We start from the raw sequence: 26,737 nt of genomic DNA, 5'->3' as shown, positions 1-26,737 counted from the left end.
ATTTGCATGTTTTTCTCCCACTGAGCTAACTCCTACAGTCGTTTGGTTTTTCTACATGTGCTAAGACATAGAATATTTATATTTGAAGAGGGTTAAATACAAGTGCAATTCTCATGACTGGTTAGATCAGTCAACAACATTTAATTCAGTGTTGGAAAATATTCGGTGACATCATCATTGCGCGCGCTCCCAATAACAACGCGTAACTGCAACGTGAGTTAGCATTAGCTAGTGAGAAGTACCCTACATTTATTGATATACCGCACTGATAATTAAATAAATACATCGGATCGAAACGCAATGGATGACGATGAGGAAACATATAGGCTATGGAAAATTCGGAAAACCATCATGCAGGTGGGTTACTGAGATGAGTTGTTTGCTAGCTAACGTTAGCTGTATCAACTTTAGTAGTAGCTAGCTAACTATCGGTAGTTGTAATCAAGATATGATACCCAAAGGGAAGCTGTTTTCACTAGGTATAGTTTAATGCTGAATGGTGTAATGGAGTATGAATGACCATTGCCCTTATCATGACTCCAATTAGCTATAGTTTTAGCGCATAGAGAATGATAAAGGCCTCTAGTGGCCAAAAGGCTGTATTAGCATGGGCAGCGCCATTGAGGGCTTCCACCATTTTAATGTCAACTGGGTGAGACTTTCAACTTCATTGGCTGATCCCTCCTGGTGACCCAATTGGAGTCATGTCCAACCGGGTCATCAGGAGGGACCAGCCAATCTTGAAGAACAACATTGACCACTTCAAAATGGAACAGATACAAATATGAGTCCTCTATCTATCTCTATGGCTATGCTTCATGATTCAATGGATCCAGTATATAAATGACCTGTCTTGTTGCCACATTACATGGAAAGGGTCATTGTACAACTCTCTCCTTGTTGGTCAGCTGTGTCATGACCGAGGCTACCTGGTGACCCAAGATGAGTTGGACCAGACCTTGGATGAGTTTAAAAGTCAGTTCGGGGACAAACCCAGTGAGGGTCGCCCACGACGGACAGATCTCACCGTCCTGGTAGCACACAATGATGACCCCACGGACCAGATGTTTGTTTTCTTTCCTGGTATGTTATTGACAATGTAGCCAATGAGGCCCTAGTGACCATGTTGACAGTCATTTTTGATACGAAAATATTAACCTGGCAAATTAAAAAGAAGTCAGCACCTGTCAGTTTGTTGTAGTCCTGTAACTGTTATAACAATATTGAGTCCCTTCATTTTCACCCATGCAGAGGAGCCTAAAGTTGGTATCAAGACCATCAAGATGTACTGCCAGCGGATGCAGGAGGAGAACATCACACGTGCCTGCATTGTAGTTCAGATGGGAATGACACCTTCAGCTAAGCAGGTGAGGTTTGTGGAGATGAGAGCTTGCTTTTTCAAGCTACTATGATGTTGAAGTTTTCTTTACAAACAGTTTTTCATTTGTGGTCTTATATATTTTTTCCATATCAAATTTTAGTCTCTAGTTGATATGGCCCCCAAATACATCCTGGAACAGTTTCTGCAGCAGGAGCTTCTAATAAACATCACTGAGCATGAGGTAAGCAGATGGAAAGTTATGTTGCAATATCATTACTAAGATTTGATAGCTTAGTATGAAAAATTGTAGTCATATCATAAGACCTTTGAACTGCTGTGTGGCACACTTAACTAATCTGATTGTCATGTATTTCTTCCTTTTGTTGCAGCTAGTTCCTGAACACATAGTCATGACAAAAGAGGAACTGTCTGAATTGCTGTTACGATAGTATCCTTTTTCACAACATGGATTTCAAACTTGTACCTGGATCGAGTATAAATCTTCAGGTCTATGGACTGGATTCACATGCATAGCCAACCCAAATGATCCCATTTTTTAGATAAACAAGTTAATTATTCACGTAGATGAATTAGAAATATTTTTTTCAAATAATCTATTGATCTAACACTAGATTATGTTATATAGAGATACTTGTGTGTTGGGATTCCTTTATTTGTCTCTCAGTAAACTGAAGGAGAGCCAGCTGCCTAGGATCCAACAAGGAGATCCTGTGGCCCGGTACTTTGGATTGAAAAGAGGCCAGGTACAAGATCGGTCTCCTTGACCTAATGTGGTTAGACATTTTCTGAAATGACTGTCATGATGTTAAGTGATTTACTAGGCTCTCGTTCCTCTTTGCTGTGACAGGTAGTAAAGATAATCAGACCCAGTGAGACTGCTGGACGATACATCACCTACAGGCTGGTCCAGTGAGGATTTCAATGTGAGTGCTTGGTGAATATCTTGATTGCCATGTTAGGGCTGTTTCCTAAGCAGCATCTCTATATTGTTAATTATTTTTCAAATGGGCATTTTTGTGCATTTGAGAATGGTAATTCTGATACTACTCTTGTTCCTTTAGGTATGTTGCTGTACTGTCTAAGGAACAGTGGGTGAGCCAATAAAACTCAATTCACTCATGGATTATTCTACAGCTGGCCTCATCTCTTTGGATTAAGTTTGGCCTTTGTTCCCCTTTGTTCAATAAATCTTATGTCAATGGTGATGCTGGTCAATGATTTTAGAGGCCGTTATAATGATTTTAAATGGTTTGACCATCCAGATCTGTTTACATTGGATATCCAGACAATGCATCTTTTAGTTGTCTAAAAATCAGGACAAAGGTATAAATTAGGCTATAGTTTCAATGAAATGGCTAAGAGCTACAAGTCAACATTTTTATAATAGCATTCTCTTTATTACACTGACAATGTCAAAACTGTAAATTCATCAGAAAGACAAATCCATCCAACATAAGGCAAGATTATAACATTTATAAAACAACTCAAATTTAAAGTTGCATTTTTGGAAATTTAGTGCTGAAATAAAACCAGCAGCACTTTGAATCCCTGGAATAATTATCTTATCACACATACAAGACAAAGACCTCACTACTATACACACATTATTCAAGCATAAGAGCAATGTAAATACTTTTAGAAATATAGATTATCACTATGCCAATATGTAAGGCACATTATTTTGAAAATTGTTAAAATCACAGCTTGTTATAACTACAATGAATGATGACAGAAAACAGCTATAACCAAGTGTCCATGATTAATGTGTCATAGTATTTACTGACATTCTAATACCAAAGTTAAAACCAACATTCGTGGTAACATCCTCACCCCAAAAAAAAAAGTCACCAGACTTGAAGGACACTTAAACACCAACATAAAACGTCATACAATTCCAGTAAAGCCTTTCAGTGTGGTTGACAGGTCGTGTTTACACAAACTCTGGCTCCCTGGGCGGTAGACTGCGCTTCGCCCCACACAGGCCTAGAGCATGGTTGTTGGACTGATTTACATTGAGCTCAGCCAGGGAGACGCTCAGGTCCGGGAGCTCACTGTCTGGGGGTTCATGGTCCGAGGCATCGGGACCAGGACTCTCCTGGTCTGGATCGGTCTGAGGTAGAGACTGGCTGGAGAGTTTCAGACTATCCTTGCAGCTCAGTTGGTCATCCTTTGTGCTGACCTCGCTCTCCTGTTCGACCAGGCTGTGGGGACAGTGTGTGGACCCCCTCCCAGTCTCATTCAGCTCTGAGTCAGAGTCCACCATCTGCTCACTGGAACCCAGGGAGCCTGGAGAACTGCCTGCATAGAGAAAAAGTGAAGGGATGTAATGAAGTGACACTGGTCAAACTCACCTGGATGAATAGAAGTTATAAAGATGTACTAAAATCAAAAGGCAAAGGTTATTCACAAGTCCATCTAAACATCTTTTACCACAGCCCTCCATCTTGTCAGAGTCTGTTCTGCTCTGTTCCTCATTGGCTTCCTGTTCCTCTCCATCAGCTACCGCATGACTGCTGTTCTCATCTATACCCACACTGACAGTCTACACCAACAGGGAGACACAAAACATTAGTTAAAATAGGGAACTTGAGTTCAAACCATTCACAACTCTGGTATTAGTTGAGCTATTGTGGGTAGGTGAACTGAAAGCATTCACATTCTTCCTGTATGTTTGAAATATTCTTTAACATCTAATTTTGCGGGTCTAAAAAAAAGTATGTACACGCATCCCCTATGGGAAGAAAACAGACACGAAGACAGGCACACACACACACACCTGTTGGGTGGAGAATGGGCAACTGCTGCTGCTGGAGGACTGGAAGATGGCTGTGTAGAAGACTATGAGAGTCTCTATGATGCGGGCCTGGTGGGGGTAGTCCACTAGAGAGGACAGGGACACTGTGGCCCCAGTGGGCCGGGGCCGCATCAGAGAGGGGCCAAACACGATGCCCAGGTTACTGGGACTCATCTTATTGTCCTGTTCTAATTCTGCAATCCTGAGGACAGAGCGGGGACAGGGACAACATGGATAATATGACAGGGAGAGGTTAAAACATGGTAGGGGTGCGAACTTTTGAATGTTAAAATCCTTTACGTTAAGAAAAATCCCTAACTGAAAAAAGATGCAGAACGTAAACAGCATAGTGGGTCAATTTCTGCAACTACTAAGATCGTTGAAGCGCGTACACCACTACGTCATCGTCGTTAACAGTTGGAAAAATGGCAGAGAAAGGCAAGGGACAGCAGCCAAGCCCTGTATGGCAATACTTTTAGAAGTTAAATGAGAAGGAAATGCAAACTTTGCAACGCTTAACCATCTGAAAGGGACGCACAGTGGTGAGACCAATACCGCAGCTGCATTGTGAATTTTTTTAACTAGGCAAGTCAGTTAAGAACAAATTCTTATTCACAATGACGGCCTACCAAAAGGCAAAAGGCCTCCTGCGGGGACGGGGGCTGGGATTAAAACAAATATATATAGGACCAAACACACATCACAACAGCAGAGAGACCTAAGACAACATAGCATGGCAGCAACCCAACATGAAAACAACATGGTAGCAGGCCAAGACATGGTACAAACATTATTGGGCACAGACAACAGCACAAAGGGCAATAAGGTAGAGATAACAATACATAATGCGAAGCAGCCACAACTGTCAATAATAGTGTCCATGATTGAGTCTTTGAAGAGATGGAGATAAAACTGTCCAGTTTGAGTGTTTTTTTGCAGCTCGTTCCTGTCGCTAGCTGCAGCGAACTGAAAAAAGGAGCGGCCCAGGGATGTGTGTGCTTTGGGGACCATTAACAGAATGTGACTGGCAGAACGGGTGTTGTATGTGGAGGATGAGGGCTGCAGTAGGTATCTCAGATAGGGGGGAGTGAGGCCTAAGAGGGTTTTATAAATAAACATCAACCAGTGGGTCTTGCGACGGATATACAGAGATGACCAGCTTACAGAGGAGAATAGAGTGTTTTAACGAAAACAAGAATAATTTGCTGTTTAAAAGTAACTTTCTCTCTCCATTTGTCACATCCATAATACATGGTCACAATGGTGAATCACGAAGTTGATGATATGTGAAAACCGGTTTTGCTGAACTTAGACTCCATAGCGGGGTTGGTTGTTTATCAACAAAAATGACCCCTGCGCAACCATGGGGCAAAACAGACAGGGTTGGCTTAGTTTGGAGACGAAATATAGTTTAAACGTCAACAATGTTTATTGAAAACATACATTTTAACAATGAGCATTTGTTGTCTCAAATACATTACATTTACGTCATTTAGCAGACACTCTTAGTTACAATACATTAGTGGTCCTCTGTAGCTCAATTGGTAAAGCATGGCGCTTGTAACGCCAGGGTAGAGGGTTCGATCCTCGGGACCACCCATATGTAAAGATGTATGCACACATGACTGTAAGTCGCTTTGGATAAAAGCGTCTGCTAAATGGCATATTATTACAGTTGTTGGTTACCTAGCGAATTTGAGCCATATTAGCATAGAAATTACATCAGTCAAAACACCTCAAAACAAGACATGGTATCAAGAACAAGATAAAACTAGCTGAAACGAGCCACCTGCGATTCCCCACATGGCAGCTTCTTGTCATTGTTGCTAGCTATCTGGCCATCCAGAACCATAACAACGCACAGCGTTCTACCCCATTGAAGGGCATGCATCGTTTTCGTGACGTTGTCAGCTAACCCATCTATAGATATACTGTTTGGTGATAGTCAGTCAGGAAAAATGAATTCTTATTTAGCAATGTTTGATGCAATGTTCTAGCTCACCTGCGCAGGTGGCGTACGATGTAGCGCAGCGTGGCTATGTTAGCCTTGGGCAGTTCTCTCAGCAGCTCTCGGAGTCTATCCACCACGGCCAGGACTGCTGGGTCAGTGGCTGGCCCCAGGTCCACCAGCTCTGGCCCCTTCCCTGTCCCGGCCTCATTCTGCAGGCTCTCCTTGGCCAGCCCCATCAGGCTGTTGTACAGACTAAACAACATGATGGGCTCCGGAAGCTGGGGAGGAGAGAGGGAGATTTTTTATCTTTGTTTGTAGCCATCTTATCCAAGCATAAGTGCAATTAAATATGAAGGCTGAAACAGACAAGGTGTGTACCTGTCGGAGGTAGAGCTTGAGGACGTTGCTGATGTCGTGGGGGGAACACTGTGAGAGCTCCACTAGTTCCTTGCCGTTCTCAAAGGCTTGACACAGCTTCTCCACACGAGTCTTCACCCCATTCACTCTGTAGATACCCTGCAGAGAGAGTGATGGAGACAAATGGGAAGAGAGAGAAAATGTTAAAGAGAGAAGGACAGAGAGGGAGAAAGAAAATAATGCATTCATACAACCAACCATTATGCTCATTTCAAGCAACAGACCCTCCACACTTCTTTCCTTCATCCCCCATTCCCTCACCTTCATCTTCAGGGCTCGTCTCTCTATCTCGGAGATGCACTTAGTGATGATGAAGGGGATGCCGTCGGAGCTGCCGCTGGACACCTGGGAGAAGTCTCGGCCGAACAGCTGGAGTTTACCCTGCAGCTTTTTATGGCCACACTGGATGGCCAACGTCTCCAAACACCGCTTATGACATGCCAGGAAACACTGGTGTAGAGGTCAAGGGGTTAGAGGTCAGGGTGATAACCAATGAAAGACTTAAGAGATCATTCACACAGAAAAACTGAAGTATGCAGCTGATCTACCAGCCCATTCTATTGCTTTCGCAGCGTAAAAGGTGGCGAAGGAGACAGCATTTTCTCTCACCTCCTCACACTCTGCTCCCTGGAAGTACACGTAGCTGTCGCACTCCCGACACTTCGACGGGGTGCGGAGTTTACGCAGCCGGTGGGTCTGGGCGGCTTTGGAGAGCCCAATGTTCCGGAAAGGTCCGGTTGGAACCGCCATCTCTGGCTCCATGCCATTTATGTCTGCAGAGAAGATTAATGCATTTATCAATTAATCAATGTATTAATTATTGACTGGTTGGCAAACAGAGAGGAGGTGGATCTTAAGTCTCACTTGGTGCTTGGAAGGAGGCCACGTTCCCGTCCTTCTCATCCGGATCTTCATTGGACGACATGGTCCCAGTGGAGGAGGTGCGTGCCATTTTACTGATGTCACCTAAAACATACCAAACTATAACATACACAGCTACAGTACTGCATGAGTTGGCCATATAGAGGGATAGAGAGATAGAGTGCATGCCTTACCTGTACTAGTGGTAGGATATTCCAGGCCAACTTCCCCTCCTACACTGTCTGCATCACTCACTGTAGAACCCCACGATGTGTGGCCTTGTCCTGGGAAAGGGTACACAAGATTATCATGGACAGCACAAACATACAAAACATTAAGGACACCTTCCTAATATTGAGTTGCACCCCCCTCCCCTTTTTTCTTGTCAGAACAGCCTCAATTCGTTGGAGCATGGACTCTACATGGTGTCGAAAGCGTTCCACAGGGATGCTGGCCCATGTTGACTCCAATGCTTCCCACAGTTGTGTCAAGATGGCTGGATGTCCTTTGGATGATGGACCATTCTTGATACACATGGGAAACTGTTGAGCGTGAAAAACCCAGCAGCGTTGCAGTTCTTGACTCAAACCGGTGCGCCAGGCACCTACTAACACACCCTGTTCAAAGGTACTTAAATCTTTTGTCTTGCCCATTCACCCTCTGAATAACACCATTTTGTCTTGCGCTGTAAACCTAGAGCATTGATTTAATGTCTTGCATGGTGAGATGGCACAAGCGAGTAAGAACCGAATAAATATCATAAAAAATTACACACTCTTTCTGGCATTTTCAGCACTGCGGTCCTCGCCAGTCATGGTCTCTCCAGTGCTGGGTCGACCCTCAGAGCTGCTCTGCTGGTCTGTGTTGAAGCTGTCGTTACGGGATCGAGCTGGCTGCCTGAATTAACATATATTATTTATTACTGTGACTTTCATCTGGGTGCAACTATTGGGCAAAACAGACAGGGTTGCCTTAGATTGTTGACAACATGTTAACTATATGTCGTCTCCAATGTTTATTGAAAACAAATACATTTGCACAATGAGCACTTGTTGTCTCTCGAATACATCGTTGTTGGTTAGCTATCTAGTGAATTTTTGCCATATTAGAAGTGACATCAGTCAAAACAAGACATGGTATCAAGAACAAGATGGAACTAGCTGAAACAAGCCACCTACGATTCCCCACATGGCAGCTTCTTGTGATTTTTGCTAGCTATCTGACCATTCAGAATAACAACACAGACTTCTGCCCCCATTGAAGCGTGCACGTCGTTTTCGTGACGTTGTCAGCTAACCCATCTATAGGCACCTAACAAATGAAATGCTTTTTATAATGCTTTGAGGCAAGTGGTGACTCACAGTGTGGAGGCTGCAGTGGCGGTGTATGGCTCAAACTGGTAGGTGACCTCTGGTTCCTTAGAGAGCTGCAGGTCTCGGACGTGGGCAGCGTACTGCTGTCCTGGGTCATACAGCTTACTGCTCTCACACAGAGTCTGGTAGTGGACCGGCAACGCCACTGTCTGCATGTGCATTATCTGGTAGTACGAGATGGTAGCCTGGAGGGAAGGAGAGGAATAGAACGGAAGTCAGGTGTGTGTGTGTGTGTGTGTGTGTGTGTGTGTGTGTGTGTGAGTGAGTGAGAGAGAGAGGTGGAGGCAAAGACTTTCCGAGAAAACAATAGGTCTGAGTGTATGTGTGTTGTGGAGGGGACTGATGGTCTGTCTGTGTGTGTGTGTTGTGGTGGGGACTGTATGAGCAGTGTATATGGCAGTCTTTGGTTGCATTGATGAATAATTTCAGTCCAGGGTCTATACGTGTGTGTGCGTGGTAGTATACTGACCGAGCGCAGGGTCTGGTCACTCTGTCTGATGACCTCCTGCAGAAGTCGGAGCACGTTGACCTTCACGTGTTCCAGCTCCTGCTGCTGGGTGGTGGCGTCTGCTATACATGTCCTGTAAGTGGCCTCTGCCTCCTCAGCCTGAACACACACACACGCTGGTCAATTCTCAGCCAGGCTAATGGCATACATACTCATTGAAAAATGGCCATAGGCTTTGACAATGACTTGCAGTCAGAGACAGGACACTAGATAGCTTTTTAGGAGATTTCACTGGAGAGGGAGAGAAGATGCGAGATATGGAGAGGAGAGAGGCGAGATGAGTAGAAGAGAGGAGAGAAGACATTATATATGGTGATGGAGACCTTGTTGCGAGCCTCTTCTTCCACTCGTAACTTCTTGCCCAGAGACTTGGTGGTGGAGCCTCCTCCCTCCCCCTCTGCTGCTCTGCTAGCGGCTGCCTTGTCGTGCTCCTCACAGCGAGCCAGGTAGCCATGCTTGGCCTTGCGCAGGTTTGACTCACATTCCAGCTGGATCACAAACACACAGGAACACACAGAATCAGTCTTCAGTTACACAAATTGGGAAAGCTCGAGAGAAAAAACAAAGATAAGGGTATTCTTAAAAATACTTTTTGTGGACGTATTGTCAAATAATGTTAAGTATCAATAGTACAGAATTAATTCCTGTAAACATCATGGCAATATGAGACAAATAATCAAAATAGGAGAGACAACATATTACATAAATAGCACTAGCAAGGAACGGACCAGTTTCCTCTTGGCTCGGTGCCACTGTTCCTTGACCTCCTTGCGTTTCTTCTCATGCTCGTGTTTACGCTGCATCAGAGGCTGTAGGAAGGTCTGGCTGTGCAGTGTGGAGGTGGCCTGCTGCACGCCACTGCTCTGCTCCAAGTCCTGCTCCAGAGCCAGAGAGTAGATGGAGTAGAATGGCATGTGGGGCTGAGAGATAGGTAGAGGGTGTGGTGAGAGGGACAAGATCATTGTCGTTACAGGAGCCTCTTGAATTGGATGGAATCATTTTGACGAGAGTGAATTAGGTTTTCCTTTCCTTCTATTATAAAAGACAAAACCACAAGGCTTACATGTGTGATGCTGTGCTTGCTGGACTGGTACAGTCTTTGTAAGCCCTTGGCAAACTCCACCTCTGGATGGGGGAAGATATGGGTGAATCAACGTAATATGTTTAAATGAAAGGTATAAGAATCAACCTAAATGTCCACTATTATCTGTGGGGACTGTCTGCGGTGTCTGTGTGCCCACCCAGTGAGGTCTTCTTCTCCACGTAGCTCATCAGGTCCTTCATGTATTTAGAGATGGTCTTTGCGTATGCCAAAGCAGAGTCCACTCCCCCTTCACTACGCTGCAGCATGATGTCCACCTCCTCAGCCCGGCCAAAGTCCTGAAGGTCACCCCTCATCTGAGCTCCCTCTGGCCCCTGACCTGACGCCCCGTACAGGTCCTCCATAGACTGGACATACAGAGAGAGGGAGACAGTTTAGACCACTCATGAATACTGATTCTGGGGGATATTAACATTACACACTAAATGACCAGTTCATGCCATTGCAAATGGCCAACTACATAGAAAACATTTCTGGCACTACACAAAATCATTTGGCAGGACACTTTACCAGAGCCAATACAAACAATGATGCAATAGAGCGATGCCAAATGGTATCTCATGGATGGGGATGTGCAATTGAATGATGGCTGTTCCACTGTAAATGGAAGTATATAGCATTTGGCACATAGACTGTGGGCAATAATAAGCCCAGTGTGTGTGCAGGCCTGATGAATTCAGTGTGGGAGCTGCATTGATGAATGAGGTGGAAGGAGCTGTGTTATCTGGAGTGTTAGAGGCGGCCTGTGTTTTTGTGTGTGTGGCCATAACAGGAGACAGTGAAGAAAAGGCAGAGATAAAGACACTGTCACTGGCAGGAAGCTGGCCTTGCTGCCCCCGTGCCACACAAACATCCGTTCTGAGACTGTCACACACACACACCAAGAAAGCCACATTAACTCCCACTCACCCTGCTCTTCTGTGTTGGCAGCAGGGACAGTAGGGTACTGCTGTCCACCTCCCCCATCAGCAGCTCTGACACACTGAGGAGGACAGAGGCAGAGAGACCATTACACAGAGACAGAAAGTACTAATATGAGGGACAAATTGGAGATCAAATGTGGAGGGTACATTTCTGGTTCTTTCACCCGCCGATGGTCATGGAAAGGAAACAAGGAAAGGAGAGCATCAGGAAACCGTTCATGCCAGGCTCCAGGCTCTGTGCAATCGCACCACCATTTAACTTCCTTTTTGTGTATTCTTTGCCCTGTTGCTGCTATTTGTTGTACTGTAGAGGGCCAGGGTGTGAACAAACACTATTTTGTAAATCAAATCAAATTTTAATTGGTCACATACACGTGTTTAGCAGATGTTATTGCGAATGTAGCTAAATGCTTGTGCTTCTAGCTCCGACAGTGCAGTAATATCTAACAAGTAATACACACAAATCTAAGTAAGGAATGAATTAAGAATATATACATTTATGGATGAGCGATGTCAGAGCGGCATGGACTAAGATACCGTAGAATTGTATAAAATACAGTAAATACATATGAGATGAGTAATGCAAGATATGTAAACATTATTAAAGTGGCTAGTGTTCCATTTCTTAAAGTTGCCAGTGATTTGTAGTCTGTCTATAGGCAGCAGCCTCTAATGTCTTAGTGATGGCTGTTTAACAGTCTGATGGCCTTGAGAAAGAAGCTGTTTTTCAGTCTCTCGGTCCCAGATTTGATGCACCTGTCCTGACCTCACAACTTATAGACCTATGTGCAATATACTGTACACATCACAGCACGTTTTAGCTGTAAATGTAGCATTTTTGATTTTGAGAGTGATATGAGAATAGAAGCACCTATTCCTGGTCTGTAAATAATAATCTGTTGAGACAACAGAAGCCAAATGGCTGCGATTTGGTTTCGTGTCCTTGGTTACGGAAGAGAAGAAAACCACGACTACATTTCCTGTTTTCTACTGAGCCCCATGCAAATGTGTCACTGCGTTTCTCTCTAAGCTCCACTTCACTCTCACACACACTGAACTTCTACAGTCATCATCACACATACCCCCACTGACCTGACCACTGAGGACACCACATGTGGTCATGTCCCATTACTCTGTACCAGAGAATAGTGTTGTTGCATCTCAAGTGGTAAACAGTAAAATAATTGTGGCATACAGAGAGACACCTATGGCTTATTTTAGGAACCATGAATATTGTTACTAGTGCATGGCAATATATACAGAGAAACGGGTGTACCATATACTTACTTGCTACTAAAAGCAACTGCAATGGTCTCAATGGCCTTCTCAAAGTCCTTCTTTTCTGTGTCATTACACGTCTCAAAGTGAAATCCTGCAATCAAAATAATGAATGTGTTCATTCTAGCCCATCTCGGCAATTTTAAAACTCATTGACTTATTTTGTGCTAAAAACATTGACCTTTTGACCCTAGGTAGTAGACCACTGTCTGGTCCAGCCAGAAGTCTCACCTTTGACCTTAGATATGAGTTTGCCTGTAGCAGTGAGAGTCTCCACGGTGTTGAGGAGGGGGTAGGTGCTGATGACCTGTCGTAGGACCCTCAGGACCTCCCCCAGGCACTCATGGGCCAGAGGGCGACAGTTCTCCTGCTTGTCTACAGACAGACAGAGGACAGTCAGAGACACAGACAGGAGAGACATGGATCCTATGCCATTCACCTGTCGACAGCCACACACAGAGAGGATTGAGCCTAACCTACCGGTTTGTATATCTATCGAGCACTAGTTACAACCCGAAGTGATAGGGTTGATGTCAGGGAGATAAGGCTGTCTGAGGTCTGTGACGGGGCTCACCATCACAACATGGAATCCATATAACATGGGGATTTTCTTTACAGACTGACTCTTAAGGTTGGTCACAGTATTAGAGGTTATCAGAGATTGAGAGGGAGTGATTAATGACCAATGTCTGGACATCATGAATAGTAACACGGACAGCTTAAAGACAGATGGGTAGCAGGGACAGTCAGATCTGCTTTGATGTCAGCAGTGACACACCTGCGGCCCACTTCCTCTCGTCTCCCTCTCACAGACCGACCTCTTTCCCCTCCATCTCCATGTCTGTCCATCAGTGGCTGGCCCATTGAATGGAGCCAGGAGGCCAGAGCGGGTGGGATTGAGGGTAGGTCACAAGGAGGATGGTGATGGCACCAATACGCTTACTGTACTAGCTAAATTAACATCCTGTTGTAACATTATGTGACTGGGGGTGAAGACATATGTAGATTTAGTTCCTGGGTAATCTCATATCAAATACAGTGCCTTCAGAAAGTATTCACACCCCTTGGACTTTTTCCACATTTTGTTGAGTTATAAAAGTGGGATTAAAATTGATGTCATTTTTTGCAACGATCTACACAAAATACTCTGTAGTGTCAAAGTAGAAGAAACATTTTATTTAATGGACAATATAACACCTACACTAAAATGCCCAAAAGCACATTGCTGTGGGGACTTGCTTCCATTCAGCCACAAGAGCATTAGTGAGGTCGGGCACTGATGTTGGGCGATTAGGCCTGGCTCGCAGTCGGCGTTCCAATTCATCCCAAAGGTGTTCGATGGGGTTGAGGTCAGGGCTCTGTGCAGGCCAGTCAAGTTCTTCCACAACAATCTCGACAAACCATTTCTGTATGGACCTCGCTTTGTGCCTTCCCCAAACTGTTGCCACAAAGTTGGAAGCACAGAATCATCTAGAAGGTCATTGTATGCTGTAGTGTTAAGATTTCCCTTCACTGGAACTAAGGGGCCTAGCCCAAACCCTGAATCTGTGCTTGAAATTCACTGCTCGACTTAGGAACCTTACAGATAATTGTATGTGTGCGGTACAAAGATGTTGGTAGTCATTCAAAAATCATGTTAAACCCTATTATTGCACACAGAGTCCATGCAACTTATTACGTGATTTGCTAAGCACATTTTTACTCCTGAACGTTTTTAGGCTCGCCATAACAAAGAGGTTGAGTACTTAATGACTCAAGACATTTCAGCTTTTCATTTTTTATTAATTTGTAAACATTTCTAAAAACATAATTCCGCTTTGTGTGTAGATCAGTGTCACAAAATCCATTTTAAAATCTGGCTGTAACACAACAAAATGAGGAGAAAGTCAAGGGGTGTGAATATACATATATATTTATTTATTTTAATCTGAAGGCACTGTATATTTTGGTAGTAAATGAAATATTTGCTAAACACTTCAAATGCAAGAGTCAACTGAAATACTGATGTTTAGTCTCTGTGTTTTGTCAGAACTGAACTCGGAGAGAAGTTAGGAACCTGAGGGATCCTGTAATTTCCGATATCATGTGATAGTTTCAGGCGGGGAGATTAACCTCAGACCATCACAAGGCTAGGCTGGAAACAGTACTGTAGTATTGCCGGTGTCACAGGTCAGACTGAAGCAGTGGACTATGTGAGGAGGAAGTCTGAACGAGGTCTCTCTGTCAAATGCCATCCATCATAGCTTCCTGTTTATATTCCTACAACAGTCACAGGGTAGGTGGGTTTACAATAAGATAAGGTGGAGACACCCTAAACCTTCCTTGGCTTTGAGAGCAAAAAACCCTTGTTCCAAAGTGAGACCATTTTTGTTGCTCTCAAGTCGTTGAAGTTGAAAATTGTTCAGTCGCTTATGTTGCACTTCTTGTATCTTATTGCATCAATAAAATAGGACACATTTTCAGCCTGTCTCCTGAGAATGGAAAAACCCTTTCTCTACGGTAACTATAACGGTTTTTGGGCCCAACTTTCTGAAGTCGTTGTAGCTGGAAAAACCTTTTCTCCAGCTATTTTGCTTGAGTGCAGACAGTGGAGTCAACATGTCAGAAACTGCAGTGCAGTCGCTGCTGTTACGCTGTGTGTGTGAGTGTGTGTGTGTGTGTGTGTGTGTGTGAGAGAGTGAGAGAGTGAGAGAGTGAGTGAGTAGAGTGAGTGAGTGAGAGTGAGGCGAGCGAGAGTGAGTGAGAGAGAGAGAGAGAGAGAGAGAGAGAGAGAGAGAGAGAGAGAGAAAAGAGAGAAAAGAGAGAAAAGAGAGAGAGAAAGAGCTCTGGGTCGTGCAAAGCTAGCCCCGCCATTCCCCTCGCCCCTCCCACATGCAACACGTGGTGAGCAGGAGGGGAGGATTGTTCTGAGTGCATGCTAACGTGTGGCGCATCTTGAAGAGAGTAGTGGAGAATTCAGACATCCACACAGAGACAATAAGAAACAATAGCAGATGGTCACGATGCAACATAAAGCACGCCCAATGACAAAGGCATATCAATCATGTGCACACTGAAATACACTATATATACACACACAAGTATGTGGACACCCCTTCAAATGAGTGGATTAGGCTATTTGAGCCGCACTTGTATAAAATCGAGCACACAGCCATGCAATCTCCATGGACAAACATTGTCAGTACAATGGCCTTACTGAAGAGCTCAGTGACTTTCAATGTGGCACCGTCATAGGATGCCACCTTTCCAACAAGTCCGTTCGTCAAATTTCTGCCCTGCTAGAGCTGCCCCATCAAATGTTAGTGCTGTTATTGTGAAGCGGAAACGTCTAGGAGCAACAACGGCTCAGCCGCGAAGTGGTAGGCCACACAAGCTCACAGAATGGGACCGCCGAGTGCTGAAACGCGTAGCTCCTAAAAATCGTCTGTCCTCGGTTGCAACACTCACTACAGAGTTCCAAACTGCCTCTGGAAGCAACGTCAGCACAAGAGCTGTTCGTCAGGAGCTTCATGAAATGGGTTTCCATGGCCAGAAGCAACACACATGCCTAAGATCACCATGCGCAATGCCAAGCATCAGCTGGAGTGGTGTAAAGCTTGCCGCCATTGGACTCTGGAGCAGTGGAAACGTTTTCTCTGGAGTGCTGAATCACGCTTCACCATCTGGCAGTCTGACGGACGAATCTGTGTTTGGCGGATGCCAGGAGAACGCTACATGCCCCAATGTGTAGTGCCAACTGTAAAGTTTAGTGGAGGAGGAATAATGGTCTGGGGCTGTTTTTCAGGGTTTGGTCTAGGCCCCTTAGTTCCAGTGAAGGGAAATCTTAACGCTACAGCATACAATTACATTCTAGACAATTCTGTGCTTCCAACTTTGTAGCAACAGTTTGGGGAAGGCCCTTTCCTGTTTCAGCATGACAATGCCCCCGTGAACAAAGCAAGGTCCATACAGAAATAGTTTGTCGAGATCGGTGTGGAAGAACTTGAATGGCCTGCACAGAGCCCTGACCTCAACCACATCGAACACCTTTGGGATGAATTGGACCGCCAACTGCGAGCCAGGCCTAATCGCCCAACGTCAGTGCCCAACCTCACTAATGCTTTTGTGGCTGAATGGAAGCAAGTCCCCGCAGCAATGTCCCAACATCTAATGGAAAGCCTTCCCAGAAGAGTAGAGGCTGTTATAGCAGCAAAGGGGGGGACCAACTCCATATTAATGTCAATGATTTTGGAATGAGATGTTCAGGTGTCCACATACTTTTGGTCATGTAGTGCATCTTATTCCAGTTCTCTGAAGATAAGTTGTCCCATCTACAAGCTTGTATGCCTGTCTAACTGTCTTATAGGAGCCAAATGAAAATCAAGACTCCACAGACTGAGCGTTGCTGTTGGTTAACTGTACTTTGAAAATGCACCCCCCTGCCCCCTTTTCCAATCTAAAATGCTTTAAGCATTAGAGAACATGGCCTTTGTGTCCTCTACCTCTCTCAGAGCGAAACCTTAGCCAGACAAAGGAGAAGTGCACATACCTATGTGAACCTATATCCACTCACCTTCCCCCAATACAACGTCCTTCAGCTTCTCCACAGCCTCAGCGAAGTGGGCCACATCCCTCAGCAGAGAGGGGATGTCCTCCACCTCAATGGCTGTGCTCTCTAGGCTGTCCTGGGGGGTGACAGGCCCCTTACCCTGGGCCTTGGTGAACACCCAGGAGTGGATAGGGAAGCCTGCAGCGCTGGCATGACGGCTGAGGCCGGTGGGCCTCTTCATGGTAGCCCCCGGGGACGGGCAGCCCCCCCCAACCAGCTTGCTGTGTTGGGCATTGGGGGTGCAAGGGCAGGACACAGAGGAATCCAGCAGGGCACCAGGGGTAGGAGTGAGGAGGGTGGAGGAAGAGGAGGTGGAGGAAGGGGTGGTGTCGAAAGCATCATGACGAGGCTGCTCCTGGAGAATGGACAACTGGGTGAGAGAGAGGAAGGGGGAGAGGAAAGGGAGAAGGATGTGACATCTGTGGTGACATGATGATTTATACCAAAACGTCAGGACAATGACGACTTATTTTTGGCCAGTGGTTTGGCAGACTTGTTGGTAAACTGGCGAACTGAGATTTTCATAAGATCCTGTGATGTGTAACACTTCCTGACTCAGCTTCTTGCCACACCCTGAAACAGCTCTCCAAAAAGAGAAACTCGGGCTACTTTGAGCAATATCAATTTATACGGTTTGATGAGACATGACAGAAAAGTAATGAAATCAACCCATCAAGTGTCCCAACTTGTCCATGGACTACAGCACACTTAAATTACAGAGCTCATGAAATAATGGCTAAATAAAAGACAGTATACATCAAAGTGCATGGTGTGGTTATGAAAGAGAAAATGACAACAGCTTCACACCTTGCCAGTGGGAAGCACCCTCAGGACTACTAGAGCAGGTGCTTGACATTGTTTCAGTAACACCTTTCATAGGTACTCTATTTTAAACTGTAGTGGAGGATCCTGTATGAAATAATATGAATATGGAAAAATAGTATTTGAAGCACAGAAGTTTGAGAAGTATAAATAATACCACTCATTCTGAAAAATGTATGGAGTTTATTTAAACCTAGGTGTATAACAGATTAAATTGTTTGTCCTTGACCTACCTGTTTGAGCCAGACATTGGGTCTATTTGGTAGTATTTCCAATTTGTTCTTGGCTTTAGCCTCCGCTTTCTTTATTCTCTGACCCGTGGAGTATGGGTTATAGCTGTTTCTGCCACCACGTTTCAGCATGGTCTATGTCCCTATTGTTTTACCAGCATCTTTAGCAGAAGCCACTTGTGAAACTTGACTGATCATGCAAGAGAGACCAACCTGTACTGGCTTACTAACCCACTAAAACATTTTCAAATGAGTGTTTTCAAAATGAGTCATTCTGCAAAAAACTATAATTTATCAATATGCCTATTATTAAGTCTTTGCATACTACATTACCTTAAATATTCAACCAAATAATATTTCAGTAGTGTCTAAGCTACTTTAAATTACTTAATAATGGTGTCCATATAAATCAGCTATAACTGCTCATCTTTCAGCCTTTAAAATACCGCACTAAACCGGTCATTGCTGGTCCATAATAGTGAAGTCTATTTAATTAAGGTCTAATCTAGCCTACTGAAACTTGACCTCTGTCATTCTGTCCCCTAGTTCCCTTCTCGGCAGCAGACAGACAGTAACTGAGCAGGAAATATGTCTGAGTGACAGGAGGAAATCATAGATGATGTGCTACTTAGTACTTACTGATGAACTCTGTGGCCCCGGGCTTCCTGCTCGACTCTTCTTCGAGATGGAAGGGGTTTTGATCAATTCCCTTTTCTTTCGGGAGAACATCTTCAATGTACCTTTGCCGTCCACCCCGATTTCTTTGAGTTTCACATACAACCCCCCCACCCACCCCCCGACTCTGCACTTCTTTGGTGCTCTGCCAATTACGGGCGCTACTCTTCCATCCGTTCCAACCTTCAGCCACGTTTGCTGCTGCCTCGCTCCTTTCCCCTTGTAAAACATTGAGCGCGCAAGCTCACTGAACAGCTCACCACAAAAACTAAATGCGGCTGCCGCATCCGCTGTTTTTTTTTTCTCAAGGCAAGAAAAGCGCATGTGATGTGACGCTCTCCATTTGATTGGGACTCTTGAGGTTTGTCATCCACCGTCTATCCAAAAATGTACAAAGCATTTCTATAGTAAACCAGGAGAGTACAACATATTTTAACTAACGCCAGAAAATGCCTCACTGTCCCCTACTGGCAGAGAGGTCTAGCAGGAGTCCTGCTGGGAAAAGCTTTCCTGCTCGTCACAATAATCAAGTAACACCTGTGTGTTAGTCATGTGATTAGCTATTTTGAATGCCCACTTTACCTGTGCGCTGACGCCCACCACCAGCTGGCTATATGGACCCTTGGACGCGTTCCAGCGGATCCCTTTTGTCAAGTCCTTGACCATCGTCAGAGATTCTGGCCGTGTTGGAGTGGATCAAAACCGCAATGTATCATGGGTAAATTGTGAGGGTGCCCATGTTTACAGATTTAGGGTTGTACCTGGTAGATTCCTTGATAATTTGTGTGAGATTGAGGGCATGTAGTTTAGATTGTAGGATGGCCGGGGTGTTAAGCATATCCCAGTTTAGGTCACCAAGCAGTACGAACTCTGTGGCTAGATGGGGGGCAAGCAATTCACATATGGTGTCCAGGGCACAACTGGGGGCTGAGGGGGGTCTGTAGCAAGCGGCAACAGTGAGAGACTTATTTCTGGAAAGGTGGATTTTTAGAAGTAGAAGCTCAAACTGTTTGGGCACGGACCTGGATAGTATGATAGAGCTCTGCAGGCTATCTCTACAGTAGATTGCAACTCCGCCCCCTTTGGCAGTTCTATCTAGATGGAAAATGTTATAGTTCGGGATGGACATTTCTGAATTTTTGGTGGCCTTCCTAAGCCAGGATTCAGACACTGCTAGAGCATCAGGTTGGCAGAGTGTGCTAACGCAGTGAATAACTCAAACTTGGGGAGGAGGCTTCTGATGTTAACATGCAAGAAACCAAGGCTTTTACGGTTACAGACATCAACAAATTATAGCGCCTGGGGAGTAGGAGTGATACTGGGGGCTACAGGGCCTGGGTTAACCTCTCCATCACCAGAGGAACAGAGGAGGAATAGAATAAGGATACGGCTAAAGGCTTTAAGAACTGGTCTTCTAGTGTGTTGGGTACAGAGAATAAAAGGGGCAGATTTCCGGGTGTTGTAGAATAGATTCAGGGCATTATGTACAGACAAGGATATGGAAGGATATGAGTTCAGTGAAGGTACACCTAAGCATTGGGTAACGATGAAAGAGATAGCATCACTGGAGGTACCGATTGAGCCGGTCTCCGCGTGTATGGGGGGTGGGACAAAGGAAATTGTCTTTATCAACTTCAGCCTGCAGTCAGTACCTGCATTGTGGGAGGCTCTATTGTCAACCATTCATTCAGGTGATTTTGTTGGACCCACGCGAACGTGACCAAAGACATGACTGCAACAGGAACTAACTTTGCTGTGATTCATGTATGCAGCTCTCTCACCAATTGATAGGAGGTCTTTACACAGGCAGCCCAATTCTGATGATTTTTTTCCCTCATAAATTGGTATTTTGACCCATCAGATCAGCTCTTAAAAAGAACTGATGTGAAAAGAGCTGATGTGATTGGTCAAAATACCAATTAGTGGAAAAAATATAAGAATTGGGCTGCCTGTCTAAACGCAGCCAATGTAGCCTACAATGTACACATGCATACAGCGCCTTCGGAAGTATTCAGACCCCTGGACTTTTTCCAAAAAATTTTACGTTACAGCCTTATTCTAAAATGTATTAAATAAAACAATTTCCACACAATACATTTTTTCACATTTATTACAAATATAAAACAGAAATACCTTACTTACATAAGTATTCAGACCCTTTGCTATGAGACTCTAAAATTGAGCTCAGTTGCATGCTGTTTCCATTGATCATCCTTGAGATGTTTCTACAACTTGGAGTCCACCTGTGGTAAATTAATTTGATTGGACATGATTTGGAAAGGCACACACCTGTCTATATAAGGTCCCACAGTTGACAGTGCATGTCAGCGCAAAATCCAAGCCATGAGGTCGAAGGAATTGTCCGTAGAGCTCCGAGACAGGATTGTGTCGAGGCACAGATCTGGGGAAGGGTACCAAAAAATTTCTGCAGCATTGAAAGTCCCCAAGAACACAGTAGCCTCCATCATTCTTAAATGGAAGAAGTTTGGAACCACCAAGAGTCTTCCTAGAGCTGGCCGCCCAGCCAAACTGAGCAATGGGGGGAGAAGGGCCTTGGTCAGAGAGGTGACCAAGAACCCGATGGTCACTCTGACAGAGCTCTAGAGTTCCTCTGTGGAGATGGGAGAATCTTCCAGAAGGACTACCATCTCTGCAGCACTCCACCAATTAGGCCTTTATGGTAGAGTGGCCAGATGGAAGCCACTCCTCAGTAAAAGGCACATGGCAGCCTGCTATGAGTTTGCCAAAAGGCACCTAAAGACTCTCAGACCATGAGAAACAAGATTCTCTGGTCTGATGAAACCAAGATTGAACTCATTGGCCTACGGTGAAGCATGGTGGTGGCAGCATCATGTGTTTTCAGCGGCAGGGAGACTAGTCAGGATCGAGGCACAGATGAACAGAGCAAAAGTACAGAGAGATCCTTGATGAAAACCTGCTCCAGAGCGCTTAGGACCTCAGACTGGGGCGAAGGTTCACCTTCCAACAGAACAACGACCCTAAGCACACAGCCAAGACAACGCAGGAGTGGCTTCGGACCAGTCTCTGAATGTCCTTGAGTGGCCCAGCCAGAGCCCGGACTTGAACCCGATCGAACATCTCTGGAGAGACCTGAAAATAGCTGTGCAGCAACGCTTCCCATCCAACCTGACAAAGCTTGAAAGGATCTGCAGAGAAGAATGGGAGAAACTCCACAAATACAGGCATGCCAATCTTGTAGCATCATACCCAAGAAGACTCAAGGCTGTAATCGCTGCCAAAGGTGATAAAACAAAGTACTGAGTAAAGGGTCTGAATACTTATGTAAATGTGATATTTCTAAAAAACACTTTTTGCTTTGTCATTATGGGGTAGTGTGTAGATTGAGAGGGGGGGGGGGACTATTTAATAAATTTTAGAATAAGGCTATAACCTAACAAAATGTGGAAAAAGTCAAGGGGTCTGAATACTTTCCCGAAGGCACTGTATATTTACAGTTTGAGTGTGTTTATATGGGGGTTGAGACATGCTTATTTCGACATTACAAAGAAAAACGTGTATAAACAATGGCCATAGGCTGCGTTCACACAGGCAGCCCAATTCTGATATTTTTTCCACTAATTGTTCTTTTGACCAATCACATCAGATCTTTTCACACAATATATTTTTCAGAGCGGATCTGATTGGTCCGAAAACTAAAGAAAAAAGTTCAAAATTGGACTTCCTGTCTAAACCAATGATTTATATATACACTAGATTACTAATAGGGGGCGCTGTGTTGATGCATCCGTGCCTCCATCTTGGCACTTCCACGCCGGTGTAAAAAATGTTTTGGAAGCTATAGAAATGCATTTATGAATGTCTACATTTGTTTTCAACATGTTTATTCTATATGCATATTTTTTAATTATATTATGTGAGCTAAACATGAAAAGAAAATCTAAAAACATTTTACTTAAAGTATACTTTTTAGAGATTACTAATGTAACTGTCCCCATTACAACAAAAACATTTAAATACATGTAATTTTGTCCTTGAAACATTTTAATCGAAATTCTGTAGCATTCCATTCATTCCTATAGAGGACTGCTCCTACTGGGGAGTGCCAATATGGCCGACCAGTGGTTTCAATGCCTCTCAATGGCCAACACTTAGCATCAGCAATCCAGGGTTTATATACATCACTGGTACTGTCCCCACTACAACAAAAAATACTTATACATGTAATTTTGTCCTTTAATTTCATTGAAATAATGGAGTACCAATGTGTGCGACCGGTGGCTTCAAAGCCTCTCATTGGCTAATACATATCAGCAATCCAGGGTTTATGCCGCATTCGTAACCAAGTGGGAGGTGGGAATTTACCAGTTGTGAAGTTGTAAATACCAATTGGATGCATTCATGTGCTTTGAACTCGTTGAGAAATCTGATTTTACTGCACAACTCAGTTAAGCAGTAAAATCAGATTTAAAAAAAAGTTTAAACTACACCTTATGGAACAGCGCATACTGTGAAGACACACAGACACACAGCATTTGCAAACGCGCACTCTACAAAGACATTTTAATATTGTTATTTTGCTGTATTATTGATTTTGTTTTGTAGATATGTTATGGTAGAGTAGTGTGTAATAATGTGTTGTGTTATGTATTGTTTTATTGTATGCAATTGTGATTGGACCCCAGGAAGAGTAGCTGATTCCTTGGCAGCAGCTAATGGGGATCCGGAATAAAATACAAATACAAAGATTGACTAATGGCCAACAAGCTGCGTAAACCATAAACTAAAAGTACAGCTATCATGCTTGTAAACAAATTGTGTTAAGAAAACATTAGATTGCTTTTTATAAATAATGTTTTGTTGCATTTAAATGCTGTTATCGGGGTCATTTCCTTAGTAGGTGATGTCAGAGGTCACCATGTGGGAGAAGTGGGATCTCAGGATGATAGACGAGTTTCTCACTATTAATTACCAGTTGGAGGTTTGTTCGAGTTTTCCTAGTCGTATGTGGTAAATTCCCACTTGGTTATAATCGCATCATTATATACATAATTGGTCTAAAACGCAACCATAGGCAGCCCAATTCTGATCCTTTTTTCACTAAAGTGGTCTTTTGACAAATCAGATCAGCTCTGAAAAAAATATAAGAATTGGGGCTGCCTGTGTAGACAGCCATAGGCTAAAAATGACAGACATGCACAACATAATCAACAAACATTAATGGTAGAAGTGTCAGTTAATACTGTCCATGGATACTTGACAGGAATTATGAACATGCGCAAAAAATGCTAATTTCAGTCCGATGACTTGAATAGGATTTGTGCCACAAATGCTAAAACGCTTGCATGTTAAAACAGTGCCAGGGAATCTAAACAAAAGCATTGATTGCTGTCATACCTTGTCCGTAGACTGCTTACAGGGTAAGAAAGACAAATTATAAAATGACATTGGTTAAACTATCCCTTTAAGAATATAATATGTGCTCAGGCTGCTATTGTTATCATGTATCACGGCTAAACTGAGTTTCATTCATCCATTATCCAGAAACATGTTGGATTATTCAACCAAGATATTTGTAACATAGGGGTGTTACATTACAAATAGATATGGGTAGACAAGGTGATGATTTTCTATTATGTTCTAGACATTATGAAAAACAATGACAAGGGCAGCTATTCCATTGCCATGTCTGTAATCTTTAATGAACCAAATGCGTTATCTTTACAAATGAATCATTGTAACAGCCAAATTAAGCAGGATAGAATATTGAGCTTCGATATATCCAGTTTTCTGTGAATGTCCATAATTGTTTTTGGAGCAGTTCCCATTAAAGCTAGAATCCTTAGTTGCTACATCCATTCTTGGATATATAAATGAATGATATATACCCATTGATTCTTAAATAATAACATGTAAATGCCTGATGAGCTTAGTTTAACTGTTGTACCCCATCAGAACCCACAATATAAGCTTGTTATACACCATGGTTTGTAGACAAAGTAAATGTAAACAAACACTGTATAGCCGCAATATGGTTAAAACTATATATTTTTATATCATCGGTGGTCAGTCCTTGCATACATAGCACTCGTTTTGACCCCAAAGGTGGGGTGACCACTGTTATTGTTTCAATTAAGGATTCCAGCTTTAAAATGTTTTTAGTTCAAATGACATCCTTGACAGCAAAACTGTTGCCGGGGTTGGTATCTCCATAGTTTTGATTTTAAAAATAGCATTTATTAAAAAGGTACATAATACTTTACTGCAAGTTGTATAAATACAAAAACCCTGAGTTTTTTTATTAGAATTTCCAGCAAAATGAAACATCTTCCTCTCTTGGAATTAGGCATTTAGAAAGGTGTGAGCCCTTGTCTGCGGAAGCCATTGCCTGCATTCCCATGTCGGAAGGCAGCCCTAGCATTGGCCCTCCAACTTAACTCTCCAAAGAAAATGTTGGTCCAATAGAAGAAGAAAAAAACAAGTGATCCTTGAAGGTTGAAGTTGAGAGAAATTCACATTTAAGAGGCTATGACATTGTAGCAGACAGTGCAGGCGACTGCCGACTAACTGAACTTTGTATCATAAATAGCGACTGATTGTTATTTGTAGATCAGTCAGTCAGTCACATCACGGTTTTGATGCTCTCGAACACGGCCGTTGTCTATGCTCTCTAGAGTTATAGTTCTGGAATGGTGTGCTCTAATCTAAAGTTCTGTAGCTGGACCCCACTCGATGTCATCAGTCTCTTCATTGTCAGAGCTGTCACTGCCTCGGATCCGAGTGCGTCTCGTCTGGACAGCCTGGTGGTGAGCCAACCTATCAGGAGATAGAAGAGAAAGAGGGCATTACTAACTGTCACTTCAGTCTTACTCAACTTGGATAGAAGAAATTGGACTAGGACTGGAGTAGTTGCTCAATTGCTAAGGTTGGTTTATAGACAGGCATTTTGATGACTATGCAATTGAACAAACAGCATCACACAAATTAATATTATCAGATATACAGTACCAGTCAAAAGTTTGGAAACACCTACTCAATCCAGGGTTTTCTTTAATTTGACTATTTTCTACATTGTAGAATAATAGTGAAGACATCAAAACTATGAAATAACACATACAGTGGCTTGCGAAAGTATTCACATTTTTCCTATTTTGTTGCCTTACAACCTGGAATTAAAGTGGAGTTTTTGGGGGGTTTGCATCATTTGATTCACACAACATGCCTACCACTTTGAAGATGCAAAATATGTTTTATTGTGAAACAAACAAGAAATAAGACAAAAAAACAGAAAACTTGAGCGTGCATAACTATTCACCCACCCAAAGTCACTACTTTGTAGAGCCACCTTTTGCAGCAATTACAGCTGCAAATCTCTTGGGGTATGTCTCTATAAGCTTGGCACATCTAGCAACTGGGACTTTTGCCCATTCTTCAAGGCAAAACTGCTCCACCTTCTTCAAGTTGGATGGGTTCCGCTGGTGTACAACAATCTTTAAGTCATCCCACAGATTCTCAATTGGATTGAGGTCTGGGCTTTGACTAGGCCATTCCAAGACATTTAAATGTTTCCCTTTAAACCACTCAAGTGTTGCTTTAGCAGTATGCTTAGGGTCATTGTCCTGCTGGAAGGTGAACCTCCGTCCCAGTCTCAAATCTCTGGAAAACTGAAACCGGTTTCCCTCAAGAATTTCCCTGTCTTTAGCGCCATCCATAATTCCTTCAATTCTGACCAGTTTCCCAGTCCCTGCCGATTTGTATTTTATTTTGTACCTTTATTTAACTAGGCAAGTCAGTTAAGAACAAATTCTTATTTACAATGACGGCCTACACCGGCCAAACCCGGACGAAGCTGGGCCAATTGTGCACCGCCCTATGGGACTCCCAATCACGGCCG

At 43.6% G+C, this 26,737-nt stretch overlaps 3 protein-coding genes across 4 annotated transcripts in view; 1 reads left to right on the top strand and 2 right to left on the bottom strand.

Annotated features, from left to right (window-relative positions):
- Positions 1–24: 24 nt before the first annotated feature.
- On the top strand, positions 25–2,547 carry LOC121576786 (DNA-directed RNA polymerases I, II, and III subunit RPABC1-like). The gene is made up of 8 exons (XM_041890251.2): positions 25–357; positions 909–1,083; positions 1,252–1,367; positions 1,482–1,562; positions 1,711–1,769; positions 2,007–2,085; positions 2,190–2,265; positions 2,404–2,547. Exons 1-7 carry the CDS (start codon positions 301–303, stop codon positions 2,253–2,255), a joined length of 633 nt encoding a protein of 210 aa, XP_041746185.1. The 5' UTR covers positions 25–300; the 3' UTR covers positions 2,256–2,265; positions 2,404–2,547.
- Positions 2,548–2,713: 166 nt separating this feature from the next.
- Positions 2,714–18,957, bottom strand: LOC121576784 (rho GTPase-activating protein 45). 2 transcript variants are annotated; one of them, XM_041890246.2, is made up of 21 exons: positions 18,829–18,957; positions 17,102–17,507; positions 12,781–12,924; positions 12,559–12,643; positions 11,258–11,330; positions 10,488–10,695; positions 10,310–10,371; positions 9,975–10,166; positions 9,570–9,734; positions 9,208–9,345; positions 8,727–8,923; positions 8,141–8,262; positions 7,560–7,649; positions 7,369–7,470; positions 7,114–7,277; positions 6,766–6,954; positions 6,466–6,603; positions 6,139–6,365; positions 4,119–4,338; positions 3,773–3,884; positions 2,714–3,640 (listed from the first exon to the last, which is right to left on the bottom strand). In XM_041890246.2, exons 1-21 carry the CDS (start codon positions 18,916–18,918, stop codon positions 3,273–3,275), a joined length of 3,492 nt encoding a protein of 1,163 aa, XP_041746180.2. In that variant the 5' UTR covers positions 18,919–18,957; the 3' UTR covers positions 2,714–3,272. The 2 variants fall into 2 exon arrangements, with proteins under 2 accessions (XP_041746180.2, XP_041746179.2); XM_041890245.2 differs by lacking the exon at positions 18,829–18,957 and adding an exon at positions 18,193–18,742.
- A 5,561-nt stretch (positions 18,958–24,518) lies between these two features.
- LOC121576783 (tight junction protein ZO-3) overlaps positions 24,519–26,737 on the bottom strand; it is a 35,331-nt gene continuing 33,112 nt past the window's right edge. The window contains 1 exon segment of the mRNA XM_045223589.1: positions 24,519–25,659. Coding sequence (XP_045079524.1) covers positions 25,548–25,659 — 112 coding nt within the window. The 3' untranslated portion in view covers positions 24,519–25,547.

Source organism: Coregonus clupeaformis, chromosome 11 (genome assembly GCF_020615455.1).
Source record: "Coregonus clupeaformis isolate EN_2021a chromosome 11, ASM2061545v1, whole genome shotgun sequence".
NCBI classification, from domain to species: domain Eukaryota; kingdom Metazoa; phylum Chordata; class Actinopteri; order Salmoniformes; family Salmonidae; genus Coregonus; species Coregonus clupeaformis.
This window is presented reverse-complemented; position numbering and strand designations above follow the sequence as displayed.

Bases quoted from the DNA above. Each gene is read 5' to 3' on its own strand.
- LOC121576786 (XM_041890251.2), top strand. From the start codon at position 301: ATGGATGACGATGAGGAAACATATAGGCTATGGAAAATTCGGAAAACC. The intron at 1,084-1,251 runs GTATGTTATTGA...TCACCCATGCAG, and splicing joins GATGTTTGTTTTCTTTCCTG to AGGAGCCTAAAGTTGGTATC. The intron at 1,368-1,481 runs GTGAGGTTTGTG...ATCAAATTTTAG, and splicing joins TGACACCTTCAGCTAAGCAG to TCTCTAGTTGATATGGCCCC.
- LOC121576784 (XM_041890245.2), bottom strand. From the start codon at position 18,321: ATGCTGAAACGTGGTGGCAGAAACAGCTATAACCCATACTCCACGGGT. The intron at 8,924-9,207 runs GTCAGTATACTA...CCTTCCCTCCAG, and splicing joins GTGACCAGACCCTGCGCTCG to GCTACCATCTCGTACTACCA. The intron at 4,339-6,138 runs GTGAGCTAGAAC...CTCTGTCCTCAG, and splicing joins ATCGTACGCCACCTGCGCAG to GATTGCAGAATTAGAACAGG.